Below are 24,143 nucleotides of genomic sequence, written 5' to 3' on the forward strand. Positions count from 1 at the left end.
TAGTATTGTCCAAGAGCTTTGGAATTGCATTTCACCGTATTCTGTAGAATAAGATAAGTTAGATAAGTAAATATTTTACCATCTAAGCAGAGTTATCTTACAAAATGAAGGTTCAAAGCTGTCAATTTAACAATTTTTTATGGCCACCCGTCTCTGTGTGAATTACAGCAGTTACATTTTGTTTTGCACATGAACATTTACATTCATATACAACTTACCTGCAATAGCAAATTCATGTGGCCATGAATGTTTCATAATAATAAAACATGTATATTGAATTAATGTCAAAACTGTTCACTTTTATCATATTCTGTTTGTTTCTTACTGCAATATCAGCTTCTGAGAGCTAAAGCATGACAAACATTTTACTAGCAGGTTGAGGGAACTCAAAACAATTGAGATGGTAAGTGACTTTTTCAGCTTTACCCAGGGCTGCTATCTTTCATCAACTTTAATCAAGGGTTTTAAGCTGAGATTCAGTAGAGACACAGAGACACAGGTTTAGATTCTGTTTTCTTGTGTCAAAATCATGTGCGTTGTACACCCACCCATGCATCCTGAGTACATGGATTAGAAATGCAGTCCAGGCAGTACTGTTTCATGACAGTTCAAATTACATTTATTAAAATGTATAAAGAGATAATGTTTGATTGTGACAGTTATTTGTTAAATGCTCGTTATAACCACAGAGACATAGAGTGTAATCTTATTTCTTCTTGGGTTTATTCAACCAAAATATTTTTCACCCAGCAACAATCTTTAGGTGGAATCTCTTCAAACATGCATTCCCCGGCAGAGCCATGAAAATAGCACAGAACATGACTGTGCCTTATGCTGTGTGCTTTCAACGTGCCCTGAGCAACACAGGTCTCTCTCGTACACCTCTGCTTCACCTCTACTCTCACTGAGTGTCAGGCTCATTGTGAGTCATCAAAATATAAAAGAGATGCAGGCTAGAAAACAAAACAAAGCAAAAAAATAAAAAATAAAAATCATTGTTTGCACCTGACAGAAAATGACACATGCTGACAAGAAAATAGACTCCTCTATCTGTATACATGGACGTGGATAACATTGCTTTTTTTTCTGCAGATCATACGTGCATGTCTTTGTTGGATTTATCTGAATGCTAACTGATTCACATTACTCCATCCATCCATCCATCCATCCATCCATCCATCCATCCATCCAATCTCCCATCTACCCTTGCTTCCCTTTTCAGCCAGGGAAATAAAGGCCATGCAGGCTGTTATCAGTGACGGGCTGGAGGGAGGCAGGGAGGAGAAATGGACTGGGAATAAGACGGAGAGATGTTCCACGGTGGCCCCAGTTCAGCACACAGGTTGTTATTAACAACCTTGTAGTCGGGTAGATTAGTCTCCAGATATGGCCTAATCCTTGAAAGACACCGCAATCAAATCATTGGAAAAAGAAGACGGTGGGAGTGGTGGTGGGAGAGCTTGGCCTGTTAATGCTCTCATGCCTCAGTAAAAAGCTCTCTTAGCGGTGCTTGGGGGTTGGATGTAGTCTAGTTGCAGGTATAACCACTGTGGACTCTATGGACTTACATGTACTTCATATTAAATGTTTTTATTTTTTTTATTTACACTGTGTTGTTGCTTCACTACAGTAGGTTTTATGAACCTGAAGTGTTTTTACTGTTTTTAAATTAGGTTTCATTGTAGCCGAAAGTGGTTTGAACTTTGTTTCAGAGGCTTCTCTCCAGAGAACCACCAAGAAAAAAAAAAAAGCCTTTTTCAACAGCTTTCACTTCCTAAATACATTGCCCTCAAAAATCAAAATAACAGAACAAAATAACACTCATGTGATTGTCATTCCCAAAGTCATGAAACTGTTTGCTAAGTGTAGCCAACAGGTATATACTGTACCATGCAGAGCATCATTTTCATACAAGAGGACGCAGTCAGCTCAGTGTTAGCACTGTACAGATACTGCTGTGCCCTAGCCTTAGTCCTTAACCTCTATATTAGCATATCCATTCTTTTCTTTTTGGTCTGGTTTTCAAGAAGTCCCAAGAAGGATTATGAGTTGGCTGCTAATGCAGACAGACCGCTCGAAATGACAAATCAAATTCCACCAAATGAATTTTGCAGATGTTATAAATGAGAGAATTCTCTCAGTTTAAAATCTGTGTTACAGTGAATCAAATTCACAGAATATGTTAAATATTCTTTTCACAGCTCTAATGCTAAACTTTTAGTTTTCCTTGAAAACATCCCATTCGAAGTGTCCATTTGCATGTTGGGTGTCTGGCGGTTAGTGATTACCTGTCTAAAGGAAACCAGTCCTGGGCCTTTGCCAGACAGTGTCTTCCCATTTAGGGTCCATTTGCATTGCTGGAACGTGGTATTTTTAGACTTGGTGTGTAATGTGTGCTTTTGAAGATGACTGAATGAAAAGCAGCGCTCATTTGAAGATGGGACTTCAGTCAGTGACATAAGCCTTGTGCCACTAATCTTCAAAGGCAGACGTATTTGAGTGTGGCCAGCAAGACCAGGAGCTTTCCTTTCGTCTTTGTTTTGAAGTCTTAATTGTTATTTAATTTGTGTTCTGCTTTGTTGTAAAGGCTGTGAAATGATAATTGCGTTGCCTTCTCTCCTCCGACTCACTTTGATGTATTTGCGTCTCTGGACTCATCAAGAGATTTTTTTTTTTTTTCTCGTAGTGTAATTTCATTAACCATTTGCAATATTGTACGTAATACAGGTGAGGTAGCAGGTCACCTGTAATGAAACAATTCAAGATAACAGATGTCTACATTACAGGAAACTGTCACAATCGAACTTTCCGTATCAAATAAGGAGGATTTGTGCTTTGATAGTTTGATACCGTGTTCGTATAATCTGTGTCCATGTGGTAATTCATCATTTGAGAGCTGAATTATGATGCCTATTGAAAAAAGGTAACAAAGCCCCAGCCAGTGCAGCCAATCTTACTGTGCTCTGTCCCTGATACTCTGTGAAAATGACTCCTCGGGGAGCCGTCGTGGCCTCTGAACCGAAATCCAGAGATGAACCTACCGATCAATATGTGGATCCTCTGTGTTTTGTCTATCAAACAGGATGAAAAAAAAAGCGAACCACTTGTGGCCTTGGCTCTTGAATACATTCACTGTGAAATCATTTGCATTAGTTAGCGTGGTTCCTGTCAAAACAGTGATTTATCAAGGCTTGAAAACGGGGGGTTACACTCTTTCTGCTCTTATAAGAGCCTCTTATAGCAAGACGGCCTCCTGCAGAGACGGATGTCCAGGTAATTTGCAGTTAGCTGCCCACCTCAAAGTCACATTGTGTCATTTCTCCAAGTATGGAATGATAGGAGAGCTGGGGTCATAGAAAAATGCACTGCAGATTGGACTGTTTTTGTTCTGGTCTCTCTGTGCCAAGATGACTCTGATGTTTTTGTCTCCCATTTAAACACTTTAAATAAAGCACTGTCACTCACCATGATGCTTGTAAGAGGCCTGAGACATTTCTTCTCTCCTGTAAAGAGCTGCTTTATGTAACACTGTGCAGTTAAAGTTTGACATATATCCCCAGGGTTGGTGATTTTAAGTTTTCAGATAAATTGTAGGATTAAATGTTACTTAAAGTTATAATGTATAACTTTCCCACATCAAGATGTCTAAAAACAACTAGACCTTTTTCATGTAATTTTGTTGAGATGTGTACTTAGATTATTCCAAATGTTTCCAACAGTTTTCAAACACAGGAATCGCTGATTTTAATCATGCTGATCGTTAATTTCACTTGGTTGCCTGATGTCATATCCTCTATCCACATACGTCAGTGTTGTGGTTGCATGGTCAAAACTGACTATTTATACAGTTTTAAGTGACATTTTAAGGTATACTTTTTACCCCTTGGTCCTTTTTTTAACTATGTATTTTAACTGGATCAAGGATTTTAGTAATCGGACATCTGGATCTTAAGTTATCGGAGAAAAACCCCAGCCAAATGTTAGGCAGCTCAGTTCCCAGCCCCTCTGAGATGTCTGCCGAAAAGTGTTGGTGAATCATTTTGAACGTGAAACTGCTTAATTCGGTCCATTGGTCATGGAGAGGAGATGACCTCCGCGGATCATTCAGCTGCCGGTGAAAAGTTATTAGAGGAAACGGTCGAAACAAAGGTTAGCAGCAGTCTCAGCTCCCAGGACTTCCCTGATGTCCTGTGTTCACCGAACAGTATCAACCAAGCATTGAATGTGAAACTGCTTTATTCAGTGTTTTCACCAGTCATAAACACCTTGTCTTGTTGTTGCGGAGAGGAGGAGACCTCTGTGGATAATTTGTCTCGAGTAAAAACCTCCTGAACAACTGACACTAAAGGAAACTGGGAGAAGCTGAAAGCAACAACTCCCATGATACCACGCTACTTAAAGACATCACCTATTTTGATTGAGTGGCAGAAGTTACATACTGTGCATTTAAAAAAATCCTTCTCCCTCTGCTATAAAACCTTTTTTTTTTCTTTATCAAAAAGTAGAACAACACAAGATGTTGTCAAGGTATAAAAACTGGTATGTGTCAGAAAGTGTTTTCAGTAGATTTGGAGCAATATTTAACATTTATTAGGAGTCATTTTTCTCCCCACCTGACAAATGTTAGTCCAGCATTCGCCCTTCTTTCAGTCTGCGCCAGCTCTTGAGATGTGGATTTTTAGCTGCTGGATGTTTTAGTTTCCTATGACTTTGCCTGTCTGAGGTTTGATGGAATATGCTGAGAACAGTTGCTGCTGCTGGAAATGTGGGTTACTGTCAGCAGAATTTGCAAACAATGACCTAAAAGAAACTAAAAAGCTCTGAGGAGCTGAAGGGAACTGCACAGCTTCACGACAAGAAAACACTTTCTCATCAGTTCCGATTAATTAAGTTTTGAACACGACATTTAAGTTTCCAAAAACTTGGCCATTTTGGCATATATAAGACTTACAGGACTACTCTTACAAGTTTCAGCCAGGCACACCTCGAAGATAATGACAAGACCAGAGTCACAATTAATGTCACACCCATAGCATCTGTCAAAGTTTTAGTGTCTTTCAGTTTATTGTTTTGGTTTTTCGTCCTGTAATTTCACTGTGTTGGTCGGCCTCATTTTAAGCCACAGCAGGCAGCTGTTTTCAGCAAGCTCAGATAAACCCGCTGTACATGAGCAGGCAGCAGTGCACAGACTGCAAAAAGCTGTTTCCCAATTCAGGGGCCACGTTCTCCAGAGGACGTGGTTGCCTTCATAGCCACATGAGTCAGTCTGGCTTATGGAGGATTTCCACTTTGAATCACCAGTTGTGTCCACCCTTACTGTTGTGTCACAAAACTCTGCCCCTTTCACCTAGCAACCTTGACAACATGTGGCTATTTTTTTACAGTTTTAAAAACATGGGTTTTTTAACAGTTGTACAGTTAGCTGTTCAGCTAAGCTGAGACCCAATACTTATATTTAAAAGTGTAATCCTTGGGCTCTCTGTCAGCATTATTTGCTGCCATATTGGTTTTATTACTGGCGAGCAATGAGTCTTGTGATTGGTTGGTCCATGAATCATCCATTGGATCCTTCATTTTGCAGGAAAAGGAGGCCGTGTTTCTTGGCCACATTTGAAGGAGCCTTTGGAATGAGTGCCGCTGTAGTGCAATCAGTCTTGAAATGCAGCCTCCGAAGGATGCAGCCCCTGAACTAGGACACAGCTAAAGTGAGCCCCCGGCTGGTGAACAAGCAGCTAAAGAGGCAGTATTTCCCTCCAAAGGTGGTGGAGATCAAATCAGAGCTATAAGGAGAGTGAATATGAGACCTATTTGTCAGCTGAAGCTACATATCTGCTGGATGTGTAAATAAGCAACTAACATAGTAATAGTAATGTGTCAGTGTTGTGTTCACAGTGTATTCTGCTTCTCCCAAGTAGTAGAAACAAGCAGCGTTATTCAATTAATGCTGCTTTAATGCTTGCGTAGTGTTTCGGTATTTGACCGAGGCAGAGCAGCTGTCAGGTTGTGGGCTGCACAGCTTCTTTCAGCAGACATCAGGGACCTCATCCTATATTCCTCCTCTCTTATCTCCCCTTTTCCCCCAGGATATCTCCATCCACTGTCTTTGTACTGAACTCTGAACCCCACAGAGATTTGTACACTCAGAGGAAGAATACATCCAATTAATATTTTCATCTTTGAATGCAGGGCCTGAACGCTGTAGGGGAGAGGTGGGCTTTAGGGTCATTTTGATGAGAGCAGGTGTGGTCTGAGCTTAGTTTGTCGCAACCACTCTTTGAATCCTGAAGGTGGCACTTGGTGTAACCTCAGGCAACAAACACTCTGCTCTGTTAATAAATAACTTTGAAACAGCCTCAGTATAGAGGGGGGAGCTTGAGCCTCAGGGTGTTTGTTCAGACTAGATAAATAATTTATCACTTGCCAAACCACACAAATCAGCCTGCATTGGTTGTCATCAGGCAGAAATGTAAGCAAGGTTTTCCTTGGAAATATTTTATAGATGAAGATGAGCATAGACCTCTGTGAACTATTAAGGGTTGAGGGAGAAATGGAAATTGTAAATGCATAAAGTCTGTTGTTAAATATATAGTTCACCTGAACATATTTTTAGAATTTGATATTCAACCCTCTCTTGAAGGGCATGACTGAAATGCTACAAGGATTTAAAGACTTTTAAAATGGTTTTGCTGTTTTTAACTTAGGTGGAAAAACTTTCTTTCCAGTCATGTTTTTTTTTGACATCTTTCTCTTATTAAAATACAGTGCACATACTTTTACATTTATTACATTAGGCTGAGTCATGCTAGCATGTACATCATCAATATTTTGCACCAAAATCAGTTCATTTTAATCGAATATCGGAAATGTGAATCTATGAATGACATGCATATTTACCGAACAATAATCCTTGTGACCCTTGATGAACAAGAGGACAAAATAGAGGAAGCTATAGTAGCTTTCGCACCACCACCGTTTATTCATCCCTTCTCTATCTGAGTATAAACGACTCAACAAAAGAGCAATACATCTCAGAAATTTACATGAGACAAGAGACAACATTTTTTTCAATAAAATGTGTGAACTGAACTTAATAGATCTGTAACTGCCAGTTTGCAAACTCACTGGCTCTTCCTCCTCTTAAGAGATTCTTTATTGGATAAAATGACAAACAATCCTGCATAAAAATATCAGGGGAGTAAACAGCGCAGAACAAAGAACTTGGCAAGAAGTTTAGAGACTTATTGTGTTAAGTTTTGCTAATGGAGCTAATTTCATCCATGTCCAATATATTCTATATTTTGTGGATCGCTTTTGTTTCTTATTATTTGTATAACTGATCACAACTATATACATTTGCTGTCCATGGGAAATACTAAACCTGAAATTATTTGTATGTAACAGTGTGTTTTGGATCCTACAGTATGTTAAAATTCTAACAATTATCTTTTTTCATTATGACATTTCTTTCATAATTCTTTTTAATTAGTTTATCAGACTCTAAATTAGTACTGAAATTAGCTGATTAATCAAACAGCCACTTATTTATTTATTTTACTTGTTTGATCATTTTTTAATATTTTATATAATTGTTTTATATGGTTGTGAAGTGAATATTGTATATATTTAAATTTCATCCATCTTTGGCTCAGAGATATTGTGATGTGCTTTCATCACCTTTTTTTAAAACATTTTGGACATATTTGAAGATTTGACATTGACGAAAACTACATTTGGGCCCAAATACACAATTATAGTAGCATTCATAAAAGTGAGCCCTCAAACGTCTGTCATTTGAACCTTTATTAACTTATTTATGAAGTTTAAAATGACACTTACGCAACTGTCATTTCCATGGAGTCATAAAACGAGGACTGTGGAATTTCCCTTTGGCCAGTGAGTAATTATATAAGCAGAAACCTGTATCTCTAAGTGCTTTTCCCATCTTCTGTTGCAGAATGGCCATCCAGGTTGACAAGTTTGACTTTGAGAGTCTGCCACAGCCGGACCAGGAGACAGCTCGCTTCACTAACCCCAAACAGCTGGAGGAGGAGCGACAGCATGCCCAGGGCTGCCAGATCAACAGCAAGCTGGGCATCTGTTGGAGCATCATATCCTTCCAGTGGCTGCATGTATGGTAGAGCTTCATAAGGGGAGGCGGCCTGTACTGATCATTGTTAGACAGACAATAGATAGAGATGGTCAAGGTTTACATTTGTGGTATGTCCCGGCCGAGTTACAGGTTATAACCTCCAACAGCTTGGAGTGGTTAAAAAGATTTAGTCAGTGTTGAATCTATTGTATGTTGTTTGTTGACATGAGTCAGATCAGAGATGCAGGACATCTGGATCCCACATCTGGAGGCCCTCTGGCCAGCAGGGATCTTGTTCGCCTACACTGACAGATGGGAACTCGTATGGTAGAGCACTTGCCACTCTGACACTGTGAAGTGATGTGTTAGCGTGTGTGTGGGTGTGTAATTGTGCCATATACTCACATTAGTATGATAGAACATTTTCCCATAGGTCCTAGTTTGTGGGCAAGCTTTGTGGTCCATCCGAGGTAATCTTTGACACCACCGTTGTCAGCGTGCGTTCTGCTTTTCCACAGAGAGACAACGCTTCTGTTCCTTTACACACTGTTGTCTTCAGGCCTTTCATGTACAACACACTAAACTGCCAGTGATCAAAAATGTGTAGGTTTAAAACTGTAACACAGACACAAGCTGGTTTAGTATTTGTGATCTGTGGGGTTGTTAACAGACACACATACTAAGTGTTAATACCAACTGTGTGTGTGATGTGTACTAAAACCTTGGCATCCGTGATGCAACACACAACCAAATGGTCCCAGGAACTAAAGGAAATTAGGAACTAAACTGAAGACATATTGTAAATAAGTAACTCTAATAATAATAATAATAATAACTTAAACTTCCTTACAGATGCACATGCTTGTGTTGCCACCAAACTTAAAGTGATAGTTTGGGTTATTTGACGTGGGGTTGTGCGAGGTAGACATGTATAGTCAGTGTGTTACCTGCAGTAGATTCATCAGTACTCTCCCAGTTTAGAGAAGCAGCAGGAGCCCGGTCATAGAAGCTGAGTGATGAGCTGCTGTGGATGGGGCTATCCACAAAAAACACTTTTTAACCACTTTTTAAAAATGCAGTTTTTCAGTATCTGTGTAAGTTTAAGTGTACGCAATGTTTAGAATATTTTCACTGCTTTATCATTGCGCCGAACAGCCCTCTTCTTCAGAGCTACAGTTTGTGAACCATTGAACTACCTTATTACTACGCACAAGCGCAACTACAGCATGGGCCATATTACTCCGCAGAGCAGCTGTTCGAGTCAGACAGAGCCAAGCATAGGTGCACTTGTGCGTAGGTATATGGCGGTCCGATGGTTGAAAAATGTAGGAAATGGCTGTTGGATAGCTAGATAAGGTTGTGAAAATATTCTAAATAAAGTGTACACTTCAACTGATATGAGCTTTTTCGTGTGTGTATTTTTTTAAAGTGGTGAAAACATGTTTTTGTGGATGCCCCTGTCCACAACCCTCACACAGCCCCACGTCAAGTAACCTTAACTATTGCTTAATTGAACTGTAAATTTTAGACAAATTAAACCACTGACTGAGACATAAAATCCACCTTGGAAAGGAAATGTGCAGAGTTTGCAAAGGAGATAAAAAAAACAAGAGAAAGAGGAGCTCTTTAGATTCTTTGGAAAGTTGTTTTCATAACTCTACAAGGGTGTGGGGGTCCTACCTGCAACTATACAAGAGAGAGACTGAGCTCCCCAAACAAGTCAAGGAAAAAAGCTTAAAAAGCCTTTATTACAGTGACTTCATGATTTAAAACAAGACCAGTGTACATTTACTGAGTCTAAATGAATGTTGCACACTGGGTGTAGCAGACTCAAGGGTTCTCTTGGCCCAGTCAGCGACTTTCAATATGGCAGATGAAGCCTTGGGCCATCGAAAAGTTTCAAGGGACTGTTTGGTCGGTGAGAGAGTCAAAAGAAAGTTCCTGCAGTCAAGATTCTGGTAAAGTTCATGAGTTTCATAACACGTTCCTGCTGAAAAGAGCTACTAGTCATCACATAATAGTCCCTTGTATCAGCCCATAACTCATCAGTTGGCAGTTACCGATGCACATATTTAGAGATTTAAGAAGTGCCTGTCAGACTGTTGGTGAGCATGGTGTGCAATTAATGATGAATCCAATCTCTGAGCCACTGAAGTTGCCATTATATTTTTTTCCTTTTTATGAAGGCGTAAACACTCCCATCATTATGTGCATTGTTTTATCCGCAAGTAATTTGGCAGCATGTAGGCAGGAATGAAGAAAGAAAATGACAAATAAATGTATTCCCAGCAGCGACTCTGATAGCACTCCTTCCACTGCAGCAAAAACACAGCCTAAAAACTGGCTGTTTGATCATTTTCAAACATATGTTCCGATAGTCATTTATACATTTAAACAATTTTGTTTTGAAGCTGAGCAGCATATAGACAGACTACAGCGAGTACAGCTGCTCAGGTGACACTGAGTTTCTAGAGCCACAGATTTTATCTTGCTGTTCACATTATGTGGCCTGAAGTGTTGCTGATGTGGCAAATTTCATTTACGTCTATTATGTTCTATGTTTTGTGGACAGCTTTTGGTTCCTATTATTTTTATTATTGATTATAACTATTTCCATTTGCTGTTTATGTGAAGTACTGAAGCTGTAACATTGTGTTTGGATTCAATAGTATGTAAAAATTACAACAATTTTTGTTTTTAGTTATGACGTTTACTTTCATCATGCTTTTTAATTAGTTTATCTAAAATTAAAAAAATCTGGGGGTAGTCTCAAAATTAGTAGTAAAATACACAGTTAATGGAAACAATAATATGCAGTTTATTGACAACAAAAATACTTGTTAATTGAATACTTGCACTAAAAGACTTTGACTTCTCTTGATAAATTGAAAATCACCAAAGCTACACTTTGGCTCAAATATCATCTGCATCTTTGAATTGATAAAAGTGAGCCCTCAAAAGTATGTCATTTATTAACTTATTTATAAACTTTAAATGACAGTTATGCAAGGCATCCAATTTCAAACATATGTAATGATAGTCATTTATAAATTCAGACAAGTTTGTTTTGAAGCTGAGCAGCATATAGACAGATTATTATAGTGATTACATCATCAGCAAATCCTGTAGCTGCCCAGGTGACACTGGTCCAAACCAAACCAAAAAAGAAAAAAACATTCAGAAACGTATGCATAGACCTAAATGAACATCCAAGGCCAAAGTGGAAAATGGAAGCAAAAATAAAAAGTCTGCCATTTCGGTCTTGCAACCTTCATCAAAGGAAGGTTTTCTCATTCACAGCTGGAAGCCTTGTGTTCAAATAAAACTCATTTGGATGGGATGAAACTTCTACTGAGTCAATTACCAATACATTGTCAATGGCAACTGACACCAGGATTGTCACATGATGTTACGGAGTGAAGTCTTGATGCTATCGTTTCCTGCACAGGGAGGCGTTTCTCTGTGTGTAGACAGTGACTCAGCTGTCTGAAAGCATCAGAAGAGCACAATGTAAATTCTGCTTCAGGCTGGATTTTCCCTTTACCACACGAAAAACTAGAGAAATAAAAGATTTGATTACAGTACATGTCACACTCAGAGGCGCTCGCTTGGCCTTGAGCGAAGTAACAGTCACTTTAATTTGTGATTTACGAGGTCCCTACAATATCATTGCTGTTTTGCTGATGGTCTGAGTTGGAGAGATTCACTCACTGGAGAAGGCTTGGCGTATACAGTGAGTGAAACAGAAGAAATGAAGGGGGGGAGTGCTAAGTCTTCCCCTTGAAGAGGTCATTGCTAAGTTCATGACTCACCCCTGAATGTACAGTGTGAAAGTTCATTAGTTTCTTAAAGCTGTCTTAACCAGCACTAATATCCACCTCACACTTCGTTATCATCATAACTCCTTGTAAAGCTGTCGTAGGCAGCAGAGTGCATCCAGATCTCAGTTTATCTGATATACTGCAGCCATCCAGAAGCAGCTGCATGTTAACCTCAAGTACAGATGTGCTTCAGTGGGCACGAGTGTAGTTTAGGATTTGTTTTCAAATTGTGCATCACCTTCAAGGATTCATGCTCAGCTGTATTCCTTAGTTTCATTTCTTAGTCTAAACTTCGTCTGCTCCTGGTTTCTGGCAGCTCTCTGTGTTTGACTTAAACATTGCCAATAAGGCTCACAAGCAAGCAGCAGCTAGGCAGCATTAATCACAAGTAATTAGCAAAAAACCTAAAAGCTGTTCTGTCAGCCCAAAGCAGGGATGCACCAATTCTCCCAGCAACACTTTGGAGACATTAATGTTTCAAAAAAACTGTGTAAAGTTTTGTATTAATGTAAACAACAGCTCATCCGTGCTCCTCTGAGAGGAAGAGCTGTGATGCATGAGGGCAACAAACACACAAGTGCCAAACTCTGAATGATTGTTGAGGACAAGTTAAGAAAAGATAGTCCTTTATTAGCCCCACAGTGGGGAAATTTGCAGTGTTTCAACAGTGAAGTGCATGCCCATCAAAACTGCACTGTCCTTTGGTTCTACATTATTCTCGACCCCTTAACTACATTATTCCTACGCACAAGCACACCTACTGCGCTCAGTGTATTACACCGCACCCGCAGGTCAGCTGAATGAATCAGAAAGAGCTAAAGTTCAGTTTGTTTTGACGGGAAGATAAAGTGCTGAAAATATTCTAAATGAAGCGAACATTTAAACGGATATTGGATTGTTTCAGCGGGCGTCTTTTCAAAGTGTCAAAAACACATTTTCTCTGCTGGCCCCCTCCACATCAGCTAGTGTTCAGGTGCTCCCAGCTGCTTCTCCAACCTGGCAGCGCACTGATCCGAATCTACTGCAGGTAACACACTCACTATGCATGACTACCTCACACAGCCCCACGTCAGATAACTCGAACTATCACTTTAATGTGCTGCAACTGTGACCCACACCTGAATAAGTGCTGGGAAATCAATGAATGGATCAATGCCAGAAGCCTTTAAGATAGTGCACCATTTTTGACCCCTTGTTTCAAATACAGCTGTTGCACTGTTCTCTTAAGGAACATATTCTAGTTTCTGAATAGTGAGACAGCTTTTTTCTACACTGTTTTTCAGACCTAAAGTTGATTAACGCTGTTTCCATCATCTGTTGCACAGCATGTAGCATAACACTGGGTTACAACAACCTTAAGTTACAGTTGACAAAACTGATGGTGCTCGAGGACAAAGTCAGGGGATCATTGAATTTATCTTCAAGTGCCCTTGAGTATCTGCAGCAGATTTCACAACAGTCCATCCAGCAGTTATTGAGACACTTCACTAGCCTTCGTGCCGCCCTAATGTTTGGTGTAATTCATATATTGTGTTAGCATATCTGTCGTATCAGAAATGCTCAGACAGTAGTCTAATACTTAAGGATGCTAATGTGGAAACTCTTCCAACAGAGTTTGTTCACTGTGTCCTTCACTGGTGGAGTCACTCAGCAGAGTTACCACGGTTACTCTCTTTGTGCATTGGGTGAGTAGATATATTGAACATCCCTGTGTTATGAAACCTGAGTCTAAATGGACTTGTATGAAGGAACGCTGATGCTACTGTATCATCCAGGATGGACCAGTGGAGACGTACTGTAGCTGCTGTGTGCTCCTGTTTCCCAGCAGCTCCACTGAAGCCGTGGAGAGTGACCAAAACCTCGATGCTGCTGTTGTTTGATGGAATAAGGGCTCTGGCACACTGGATGCATCACATGTGCATGGCGGCTGAAGAACGTCTTGTTTTTCACTTCAGCAACTGTGCGTCTCACGCCTCACAGCTGCATCAATGATCTAGAAGTTCGGTGTCTCGCCTGTTCTTCATGCGTGATGCGTGAGAAAAGAGCTGCTGATGTCATATTGACATCATACCAGTAATATTACACAAAACGGTTACCTTCCACTCTAGTCTGTATATCAAGGCTGAATCTGAACATGCCATAGACATGAAAAAAATATAAATATATTTTTCCAACCATTTTAGCAGCTGTATGTGGAGATGGTGACGTTTTTTGCAGCAGATCGGCGACGGTAGCTGCGATGCACACGCCGTGCATCCAGCGTGCCCCCAGCATAAGATGCAGGTGCATGTTGTGACGTAGGATTTTCTGTGAGTCAGACTCTGAGTTTGGAAATGAGCCAGCAGCACAGTAGAGGCACTTTTCTGCACAGTATGTTTTGTCTGTGAACCCCCCCTCCCTGTGCTCTCCCTAAAAGGTTAATAGACACAGGTTTGGTGCTCTGGGCGCTGCTCGTCTCACCCATTATTCCAAATGTCAGCTGTGTAAATGATCAGCGTCGTCCTTATCATCACATATTATCTAGGTAATTGCTCTCTGACAGTCATATTTGTTTTGATGCGGCAGTCATACATCGATAGCCTTCCCTGTGATCAGTCTAATGCCGTCGTTATAGTCAGGTTACAGATACATGCTCTCCCTGCACCTTTGACATCTAAATGAGTGGAAAACACAAATAATTCAGGATGCAATCATTTATGTTTTTTTTTTTTATTAGTAAAACAAAACAGCTATAAACTGGATTATCCAGTGCCATGTTATCTGCCTGTCTGAATTTACATTTTTCTGCAGATTCCTTAGTGATATATCAAATATGTGTGGTTGTAAAGCTCATCTACAGCTTCAAATACATCTTTTGCTCTTAGAGCCCCCAAACTGTGGAGTACTCTACCTGCTGAGATCAGACAGGAAGCATCATTGGTGTCTTTTAAAACTATTCTTAAAACATTGTTATTATGTTAGCGTGTTTTATTTTCCCACTATACAGACAATTTATATTTTTGTGTAACTCACCTCTGTTTTATTTTTTGTATGTTTTTCTTTTCTTTTTTCTTTTTTTTTAAATGTTGAAATTGTAATCCCCCCTTTTCTTTCTGTTAAGCACTTTGTAAATGTATTTATGTAGCACTTTTTTTCTTAACAAAGTTTACTATCATTCTTATTATCTTATTGTTATGCCTTTGACTTTACTGTTTTTTGTATAATACATTTACTGACACGGGTTTATCTAAGCTGTGGCTCTGCAAACCATGTTCAGGAAACTGGATCCCTACAGAACTGCCTGCATGACATCCATGAGTGGATGTCTCAGAACTAAATAGTGTTAAGATCGAGGTCCTAACCGTAGGTCCAGCCAGTGCAAATATCTTATCAAATATCAAATTTCCTGCTCCATTTTTTTTTCTGTGCAGCAGAGTTTATTCGGGTTGTTACAGTTTTAGCCTGTTGTAATTACAGTCTAATGTATTTTCATGTTTTCCTATTGTCTGTCCATCCCATGTTCTTGTCACCGTGATATATCAATAATGCTTTGATGGAATTTCTTCAAATCTGGCACAAATGTCCACTTGGGCTCAAGGGTGAACTGATTAGATTTTGGTGGTCAAAGGTCAAAGTCACAGCGAGCTCACAAAGCACAGTTTTGGCCTCTTGACTGTGATCTCTTAAGACCACTTTTGGGGAATTTGTTAAGATTTGGCAAAAGAATTCACTTGGACTCAAGGATGAACTGATTAGAATCTGGTGGTGAAAGGTCAAAGTTCACTGACCTCACAAAACATGTTTTTGGCAATAACTCATGAAATAATACACTAATTATGACACATTTTAACTTAAATATCTATAGGGATAAAATGAAATGATGACATTTTATATCCAAATGGTCAAAGGTCAACCTCACTGTGATATCATGATGTTCTGCAAAAACACCTCTGGCCATTATCCAGTGCTCTAACTCAGGAAGGGGAGATTGTGACCATATTTCCTGCAGCCTGACTGGTTGGTGGAGGGATACAACTGTGAGGCAGTAATTCTAGCTTTTGTCTAACTCCTGCTGTTGCAAGTGAAATATTGTATCTATGTAAACAGCAGTGTTTGCCTTTAATACTCTAAATGCAAAAAATGCTCCATGCTCCTTAACTCTTCCCACCCCTCCCTACGGCGCCGCGGAGAGGCCAGCGTGGAGGGAGTCCTCAACCAGCTGGTCCTGGAGCACCTGCAGCTCGCTCCTTTGCAGTGGGGTGAGTCCTCGTGTGTGTGTATGTGTGTGTGTGTCTGGATGCGAGATTATGAGTTGTGATCACACATTGCCACCCACAATAATGACTGAAAGTTTGAGAACTCCATTAAAAGTTTGTTTATAGGAATTTGTCAATGCAATGTGAGGTAAATGAAAAAAGTTGTAATCAAGTTGTGACTGTTGTTATGTAGATTTTATTTCATCTTCCATCTTTTGGAGACGAGACCTCCTATTACGTTTTCTATGAGTAAGTTTGTCTGCCAATCACAGTTATCTAGGGTGGTTACATAGCAATCTCCTTACCTGTCAGTTAGTGCATAAACCTCCAGAACTGGTCTCAAGCCATGTTTTTTATTTGCATTCATAATGGGCTACATGCTATTTTAGAGAAGTGTAGACAGCAGCTTGGGAAATGTGTGAATCACCGGGGAACGCACAGAATTTGTAGGAGCGCTCCTCAGTCGCACCATCTGTGATCATCCTGTGAAATCACTTTTGATTTACTTTGGGTGTTTGTTTTCTCAGATTCGCGGCCTCTCTCTGGGCACTGCCAGCATTTTGATTAGTCAGCTGGGGCTGTCCTTGCATTTTGCAAAGAGAAAGCAATCTGCAAAATGATGTGACAGATCAGATCAAGCATGGAAATGCAAGAATCTGCTGAGACAAAAATGGGGTGGGGGGGTGGGGTGGGGTGGGGGGTGGGGTGGGGTGGGGGGGGGGGGTTCAAGGCAGATACTCCACCAGTTTCACTGTTCTCCAGATATTTTGGCATTTGACGGGCACCACCTTGAATGAGGACATATTCCCAGGAGGTAAAGCTGTTGTGAGGATGTCTGACATGCTCCCCTGTTTTGATCTCATATTCTACATTATCTCAGCACAGACACTCTCAGTGGTTGTTTTCTCCTTGTGGCTTCATTTCTTGTAGCTGTGCGGTTCCAGCTCAGGCCTTTTGCAGGCTTAGCTGATTATGAGCCAGATAATTTGCCTCAGCCCATTAGGATGCCTTTATCAGGGCTGCCAAGACTATCACGGGCTCAATTACGGCTATAGTTCAAGCATTTCCCCTGCATCTAGTCCAACTGGATGCTTTTAATGCCATTGTTGCCTCACACACTCACACAGATACTGTAGATAAATAGAACCTGCTTGTCAAAAATTCTGATTGTAGTTGTGTGTAATTGCCACAGCTTTATGTTCTATTGTCCCAGTTTTTCTGACTGTACAATGGTAGCCTTCTTTATTTCCCTTAAATGGCATACTTAAAGATAATCACATGTGTTTTCCTTGTTTTATTAGAAAGTAGAAGCTGTGTCAGTATTTTAAAGGCTCATAATGATGTTGACACTCCTCACCTTGATGCATTTAAACACACAGTATATAACTTAATTAAAACTACAACAAAAGATGGTGTTGGGTGATGTTGTGAAATAGTGTGGGATCATGGGAGTTGTTGTCGGTTTGCATTCCTTCAGTGTCAGTTGTTCAGGAGGTTTTATCCACAGAGGTCTCCTCCTCTCCAAAACAATCAGACCCGGTGATTAGAACCATTAAAAGCTGCGATTCACATTTAAAGTCAGTGTTTTGCCGACACTGTGCGGCTGCAGCTGGGAGCTGAGACTGTGGCTAACCTTTGTTTTGATTGTGTCTCTGATAACTTACGAACCAGATGTTCAGGAGGTTTTTACCGGCAGCTGAATTATCCACAGAGGTCTCCTCCTTTCCATAACAAACAGACCAGGGGATTAAAAATGGTAGAAACACTGAGTAAAGCAGTTTCACCTTAAAAATCAGTGATTCATAGATGGATGTCTTGGAGTGGCTGGGAGCTGAGCTGCCAAACATTTGTTTGGCTTTTTTCTCTGATAACTGGAGATCCAGGTCCACATGACTACAATCCTTCATCCACTTAAAATACACGTTGAAAACAACCAAGGTGTAAAAATGTGTCTCAAAAATGAATGTGTCTTTAAACTGGATAAAAGTCAATTTTGAGCTTCTGGCAGTAAACCACAACACTGACACATGAGCATAGGGGATATGATGTCATTAACAGGCAACCAGATGAAAGGGACCTTTACCATGATTAAAATCACTATTTCTCAGGTTTCAGAATTAATGGGAACATTTGGGATAATGTAAGAACACAACTCAACATTAAAATATCTTAAGATTTTTAGGCATTTTATTGTAAAACAGTTACATATTATAACTTTATTAATTTCCGTGGCAAACTATTGGTACACCTCTTATTTGCCCAAAGCATGTAACTGAACAGGTGCATGTTTTATCTGCACGGGATCACTCCAAAATGTCTTTAATTTTAAAGACAGAGATGCTGTTTTTGCTCCTATCTTTGCTTCCTATGGAATATTTCAAAGCACTTTTTGTGCCTTTCGTGATCATGACTTTTCATGTGGTAGCAGAAAGTGATCTCATCTCCTAGTGCATGCAAAATGACAAACAAAAAGGACATTATACAGCAGATTATCGCACTGCTGATGTGTAAAGGCAGCATGAGTTTTGTGTCATTTGGATATCAGGTGTTTTCTACTTCAGAGTAGCCTTGATGTGCTCTTCAGAAACATCCAGTACAGAGAACATTTTTTAGCAAATTTAAATCATGTTTTCTGAGTCTGAAGGTGTGGTAGTCACCCATGGCAGCAGCACTAGAGGAGAATGATGTATTTCAGTCACAATAATTTGAGCAGTGTCTGTATGTTAACCATAGCTGCTCGACTATGAACCAGGTGGGATGAACATGCATGCAGGACCCCACAGAGATAAAAATATTGACAGGGGGTCTGCGTGGTTTGAAAATCTCATCATGAGCAGTGCACAAGTGCATGTTGTTTGCAGAGCTGAGTCTGTTACCAGCCGCCATTCTGAGTGGTTTTGTGTACTGTACAGTTTCAATGTGTGTGATTGGCTGCGTTGATGGCTCACGAGCTTCTCCAGGAAATGCTTCACTTCAGTGCTACAGTAAATGTCTTGAGGACCACCAGTCTGTGGCTTTCTCTCAGCTTTCCTGCTTTTCACCCGTTTAAAGAAAACTGTAATTGCTTCCAGTTCTGCTCTCAATCAGTGGAGGAGATGGAGACATTTGTCACAAGTAATATCTTTGCAGTCGCCATAACAAGTGCAGGAATTGCTCCTTTTTATCCAGTTTTACTATCAATGTCAGTGGATCACACCCACATGGATTTCTATTCTTTTTCCCTCTCTAGTATAAATGCAGTATTTTCATTATAGTGACCAAAAAAGATTCAAAGTGGCTGGTGTCAGCTTTCCCAGCAGGAAAAGCAATTAAAAGCGTAAAGAGAAAACATTATACACTAAAAATAACCTGCATGTGAAATCTGAGAAACACACATTTAAGAAATTTCAATAACTTTATAGGGATTGCACACTTCCTCTGTTATTCTTAATCACATATAAAGTTAATTTTAAAACTTGCTTGTCACATTTTCAAATACAGGAACTTCACAGAACCACAAAATACACAAAAAGTAAACAGCGTGAGTAGTTATTTATGAATACTGTGCCTCAGGCAGCGGTTATAGGAAAGAGGCTCTGGCATCTCTGCCTGAGCTCAACCAATTGTGTGGCATGAGAAACTTGATGCTTCCTCATGATTTGCTACCATAGAAACCCATGAATATTTGATCACAAGGAGAACATGGAAAGTGCTAGAATCTCTTTTATGGCTTTGTGTTTGTTTACAAGCTCATTATTATTATTGAATGGGGAGCAAACGATTGAATGATTCTACCTCTGGGCCACAGTCACATGCTGCGCTGCAATAAAGTGAGATCATATATGATGAAATTCTCTGTGTAATTACAAATGAATAATGCAGAGAAACAAAACGTTCTTTGTTTCTGCTGAATTTAATTTTTTAAGGTTCAGAGGAACAGCTCACCAAGCGGCCAGAAATTAAAGCGGATTACTTTAATTTTTAGTTTTATGTGGTAAGCCTGAAGAAAAAAAAACAAAAAACAATGAGTAAAAAACAATTGGACACAAATTTTCAAATAAACACAAACATAGATGAGAAGGCTTCATTTTCCTTCTGCTTTATAATACATGGACAGCTTGAACATTTCCTGCTTATTATTGATTCCACAGAAGCTACAATTCTTCAAAAATCCTGCTGTTTGCTTTAGAAAGAAATAAGCTTTAAAGGTTCCATACTTATCTTTAAGTTTTTATATTCATAAGAATATATATTTGTGGTTTTAAGAACCAAAAACCATCTCTACTCTGGAGCTCTGGTAACAACAGGTCAGTGAACCAATCAGAAGAGAAGCTCTGATCTTCTTCTCTGATTGGCTGACTGTTTTCTGAATCATCTAATAAAAATGTAGCAGATTTCAGGTAAACACTCAGAAACCAAATCCTACAAGGTTGGATGCTGGGTCCAGGTGGGCGGGGCTTGGGGCGTGGCTAAGAGCAGTAACTGTATAGTTGTGACATTGCAAAGTTCTGACGGCTGGTTTTAAGGCTCACTTTCTGAATACAGGCTGTGTGCATTTCTCTGTGGACTGAGGCTTTGATACTTTCACAGTATTAATATAGAACCTAGACCTGCTTTATAATAATAAAAAAAAAAAAAACATGGAAATATCACTTTATACAATGTGGGACCTTTAATATAATCAACTATGACTCCACATTTACAGCGTATGACAGAGCACTAACTCTGTCAGGTTCCTACTGAGTCATTTCATTTTCTGCTCCAGCACTAAACTTCTTTCTGGTAGCTGCTCTTTCATTCGGTCCTGAAAAAGAAGTCCCGCTATGAAACTGTGTACGTTGACCGTGGATTTCATAGTGCTGTTGAAAAGGGTAGACAGTTTGACAAACAGTCTAAATGTCAGCAGAGCAGCCTTGGAGATTCTCAGCTATTGTTTTTCAGAAGGTTACCGGCTGGCTGGTTTAATTATCTGTGACAAATTTTTTTATTGCTCTTCCAAAAACTATAAGGGTTACTTGTCATCCTTAAAATTGGAGAAACCAGAAGGAAGAAGTTTGACGGGCAGCTGTCGGGTAGGAGCACACTAAATTAGGATCTAAATATCAGCTCTTGTTTTTCAGAGGAGATATTTTACCCAGTTCCCATCAAACCATATTTTCCTCCTTCCCTCCATATTACAGAGTAAACAGCAGGGTGAGTGAAGCTGCTTTTGCCACAGACTGTATATAAAGATGGATGTAGCCTCCGGCATGTGGCATGTATCCTTGTGTATCCTCCTAACTCCTGGCTAATACGAGTAGTAAAATTGTAACAGGTGAATTACAGTGTATAAAAAATAACTCCCGTACAGTTGTTATTAGCTATAGAAACCAAAACTATTTTTCTTATCTTTTTTTTGTACAGTTTTTTTTGTGTTGTTGCGGGCATTTTAACATGTGAGTCTATGGGGATTTACTCACTTCTTGAGCCAGCCTCAATTGGCCATTCAGGGAAGTGCAGTTTTTTTAACGCATTGGCTTCATTTTTGACTCTAACAAACTGATATTGTCAGATATAACATCTGAGCTGAGCAAAAATGATTATAATTTTATATATGTATATACCCCCAGGAGAGTTAGAGGGAGATTTATATGTATATAAGACCTTTTTTTTTTTCTTGCAAACAAAGAAAGTTATCTTTATATTCTGTGCTCATGTGGAGACATGGTAAACATGTTTAATGCTTTGTAAATTCTAACAAACCTAAGGCGTGTAGTGCAAAAATGCACATACATCTGTAGCACCCTGTTGCTGGAAGAAAGATTCCTACTTACTGCCACAGTGATTATAATGCCAGAACAGGTGGTACCATTTGGGTTTTTTTTTTTGTTTGTTTTGTTTTGTTTTGCAGCCTTGCATTATGTAAATAGCCCCATTGATTATTGCTCCTCAGCTGTCAATTTGATTAAAGGCAAAGTGGTGCACCTCGTGATAGGAGTCGCTGTGTCAACTTAATGGAGTGTTGCTAAATAAACAGTCACCTGACCAATCAAGACGGCAGCTCTCGTAGCTGGTTATGGTACCGTGCAAAGGAGAGCACGAGGTGTGTATCAGAAGAAGTGCCCTGACATTTTTTGAGGAGTGATTAAACAGGGGGAAATTTTTTAATGATCCCTGTGGGGAAATTGGATTCCTGTAACAGCAAGCAGTCGTACTTTACTGCAAATAAATCTAATTGTAGGTAAGAATAAAGTAATTGGCTCTGTACTTACAGCAGCCTCATAATATACTGCAACACATAAAGTATTGTTAGTAATATGCCAGCAGTGGCATAATATATTCATACAAATTCAGAAATACTTAGAAATATTTACATAAATAAGCGCTAGGAGTCAGAAATATATGCACTTTTTAAATAAATCTTCTGCCTCACTGACAAATGTTATGCTAATGATGAATATTTTTAAATAATCTTAGGTGATCAATAAAAAGTAGCATCGAGTACATGTAACGAAGTGCATTAATTAGAAGCCATATTTAAGCAACTGTGGCCAGGCTTTGATTTTCAGTATTCTCTGCCTGCTGAGAGCTGTAACCAAGCACTGAGATGGAAAACAGCAAGCCTGAATGCAGACTTTGCACCCTGGCTCCCCCCCCCCCCCCCCCACCTCTCCTCCCCAGCCATCAGTCCGCCACCAGGAACCCATCTCAATGGAATACAAATTCACCCATGAATGGAAAGACAAATGTTTAGCCTAGGAGAGAGATGGAAAGAGAGGGGAGGGGCCTTGCTGTAAAAGGCAGAGAGATAATTTAATAAGACAGCGCTTCTGAACCGGCTCACACCGTTGCATTTTTTTCCCCTCCTCCTGCCCTGCACGCGCACACACACGCGCACACACACACACACACAGATGGGCATTTGGAGCAGTCACAGGCGGTGGCTTTTCAACACACACAGGGGACGCCTCATGGAATAATATGCCTTTAAGCTTTTGTCAGGTGCCCAATTGCCATGAGTGCCGCTGGTTTGACAAATGGTGCTGCCAAGCAGTCCGGATCCACCTAACGTTGAAGTCCTGTTGTGGTGATGATGATTGCTGACCTGAGAGAGAGAGAGAGAGGATGGGGATGAATACATGCATGGCTGGAATGAAAGAGAAGTGTTCAGACTGCAACTGTGACTGGTGATATGTCACATCTGTGAGCATACATCAACTCCAGGCTTTTTTCTGCACAGCAGTGATAGGGCCTGTGGGAGATGATAGTAAGCCTCCATAAAGCCCAACTTACTGTAGGATGATGTCAGTCCAGGCTGCCACCGAACTCCGTAGAGGGCAGACTTATCCACGGGCTGTTTTGCACATGTGTCTTTTATTTTAGATTTCTTTAGACAGTACTGTACTTTGAGCTCAGATAGACTGCTGACTTGTGCAGGGTGCACCCCACTTTTTGCCCAGTGTCAGCTGGGGTAAGCTCCACCCACTCTAGACCTTGTGAAGGGTAAGAGAGTTTAGAAAATGGGTCGGTGGATGGAATTTGTCAGGATTTTCTTGTATTTCCTTACAACAAACATTTAGTCACCAGTTATCTAGCATTAACAAAAGGTATCAGACAGGCTTAGCCAATATCCAAAATTGAATATCTCAATACAGTCCAGCTCAAATAGTGCGAGATGCGACAATATTTTTTAATAATACATAATAACATTATTGTATTTTATGTTTCATGTATAAGCTGTCTTGCCACTTGTCACATGCCAAGGTACAATATACAAGCAAAGGAGTGAAATAAGGGTCGAAATCATCAGCCTGTATATATTAATAATAATAATAATAAATTGGCCCACGCCTAGTCTCAGGTATCTAATAGTTGGTGTTCTGTGGCATGGAGACTAAAAGCAGAATTGTAGCAACATTAATCAAAATATATTACTGAACAATATTGAATAGAAACAAAATGAAAAAAAAAAAATCTGGGGGTGTGGAGTTAGACAGATGCGAGTTTACATCTGTAGACCACTCCTCATCTGTGCTTGCA

The 24,143-nt window shown here is 39.9% G+C and overlaps 1 protein-coding gene across 4 annotated transcripts in view; it reads left to right on the top strand.

The window, feature by feature from the left end:
- The window catches only part of trappc9 (trafficking protein particle complex subunit 9), a 218,848-nt gene that overhangs the window by 129,075 nt on the left and 65,630 nt on the right, over window positions 1–24,143 (top strand). For 2 of the 4 annotated variants that reach the window (XM_071499579.1, XM_071499580.1), the window contains exons 20-21: window positions 7,955–8,107; window positions 16,057–16,148. In XM_071499579.1, coding sequence (XP_071355680.1) covers window positions 7,955–8,107; window positions 16,057–16,148 — 245 coding nt within the window. Of the gene's footprint in view, window positions 1–7,954; window positions 8,109–16,056; window positions 16,149–24,143 lie in introns of all 4 variants that reach the window. The other 2 variants (XM_071499581.1, XM_071499582.1) reach the window with 1 other exon arrangement.

The sequence above is a fragment of the Trachinotus anak genome, unplaced genomic scaffold (assembly GCF_046630095.1).
Source record: "Trachinotus anak isolate AG129_WGS33_773 ecotype Australia unplaced genomic scaffold, CSIRO_AGI_Tana_v1 ptg000016l, whole genome shotgun sequence".
NCBI lineage: Eukaryota > Metazoa > Chordata > Actinopteri > Carangiformes > Carangidae > Trachinotus > Trachinotus anak.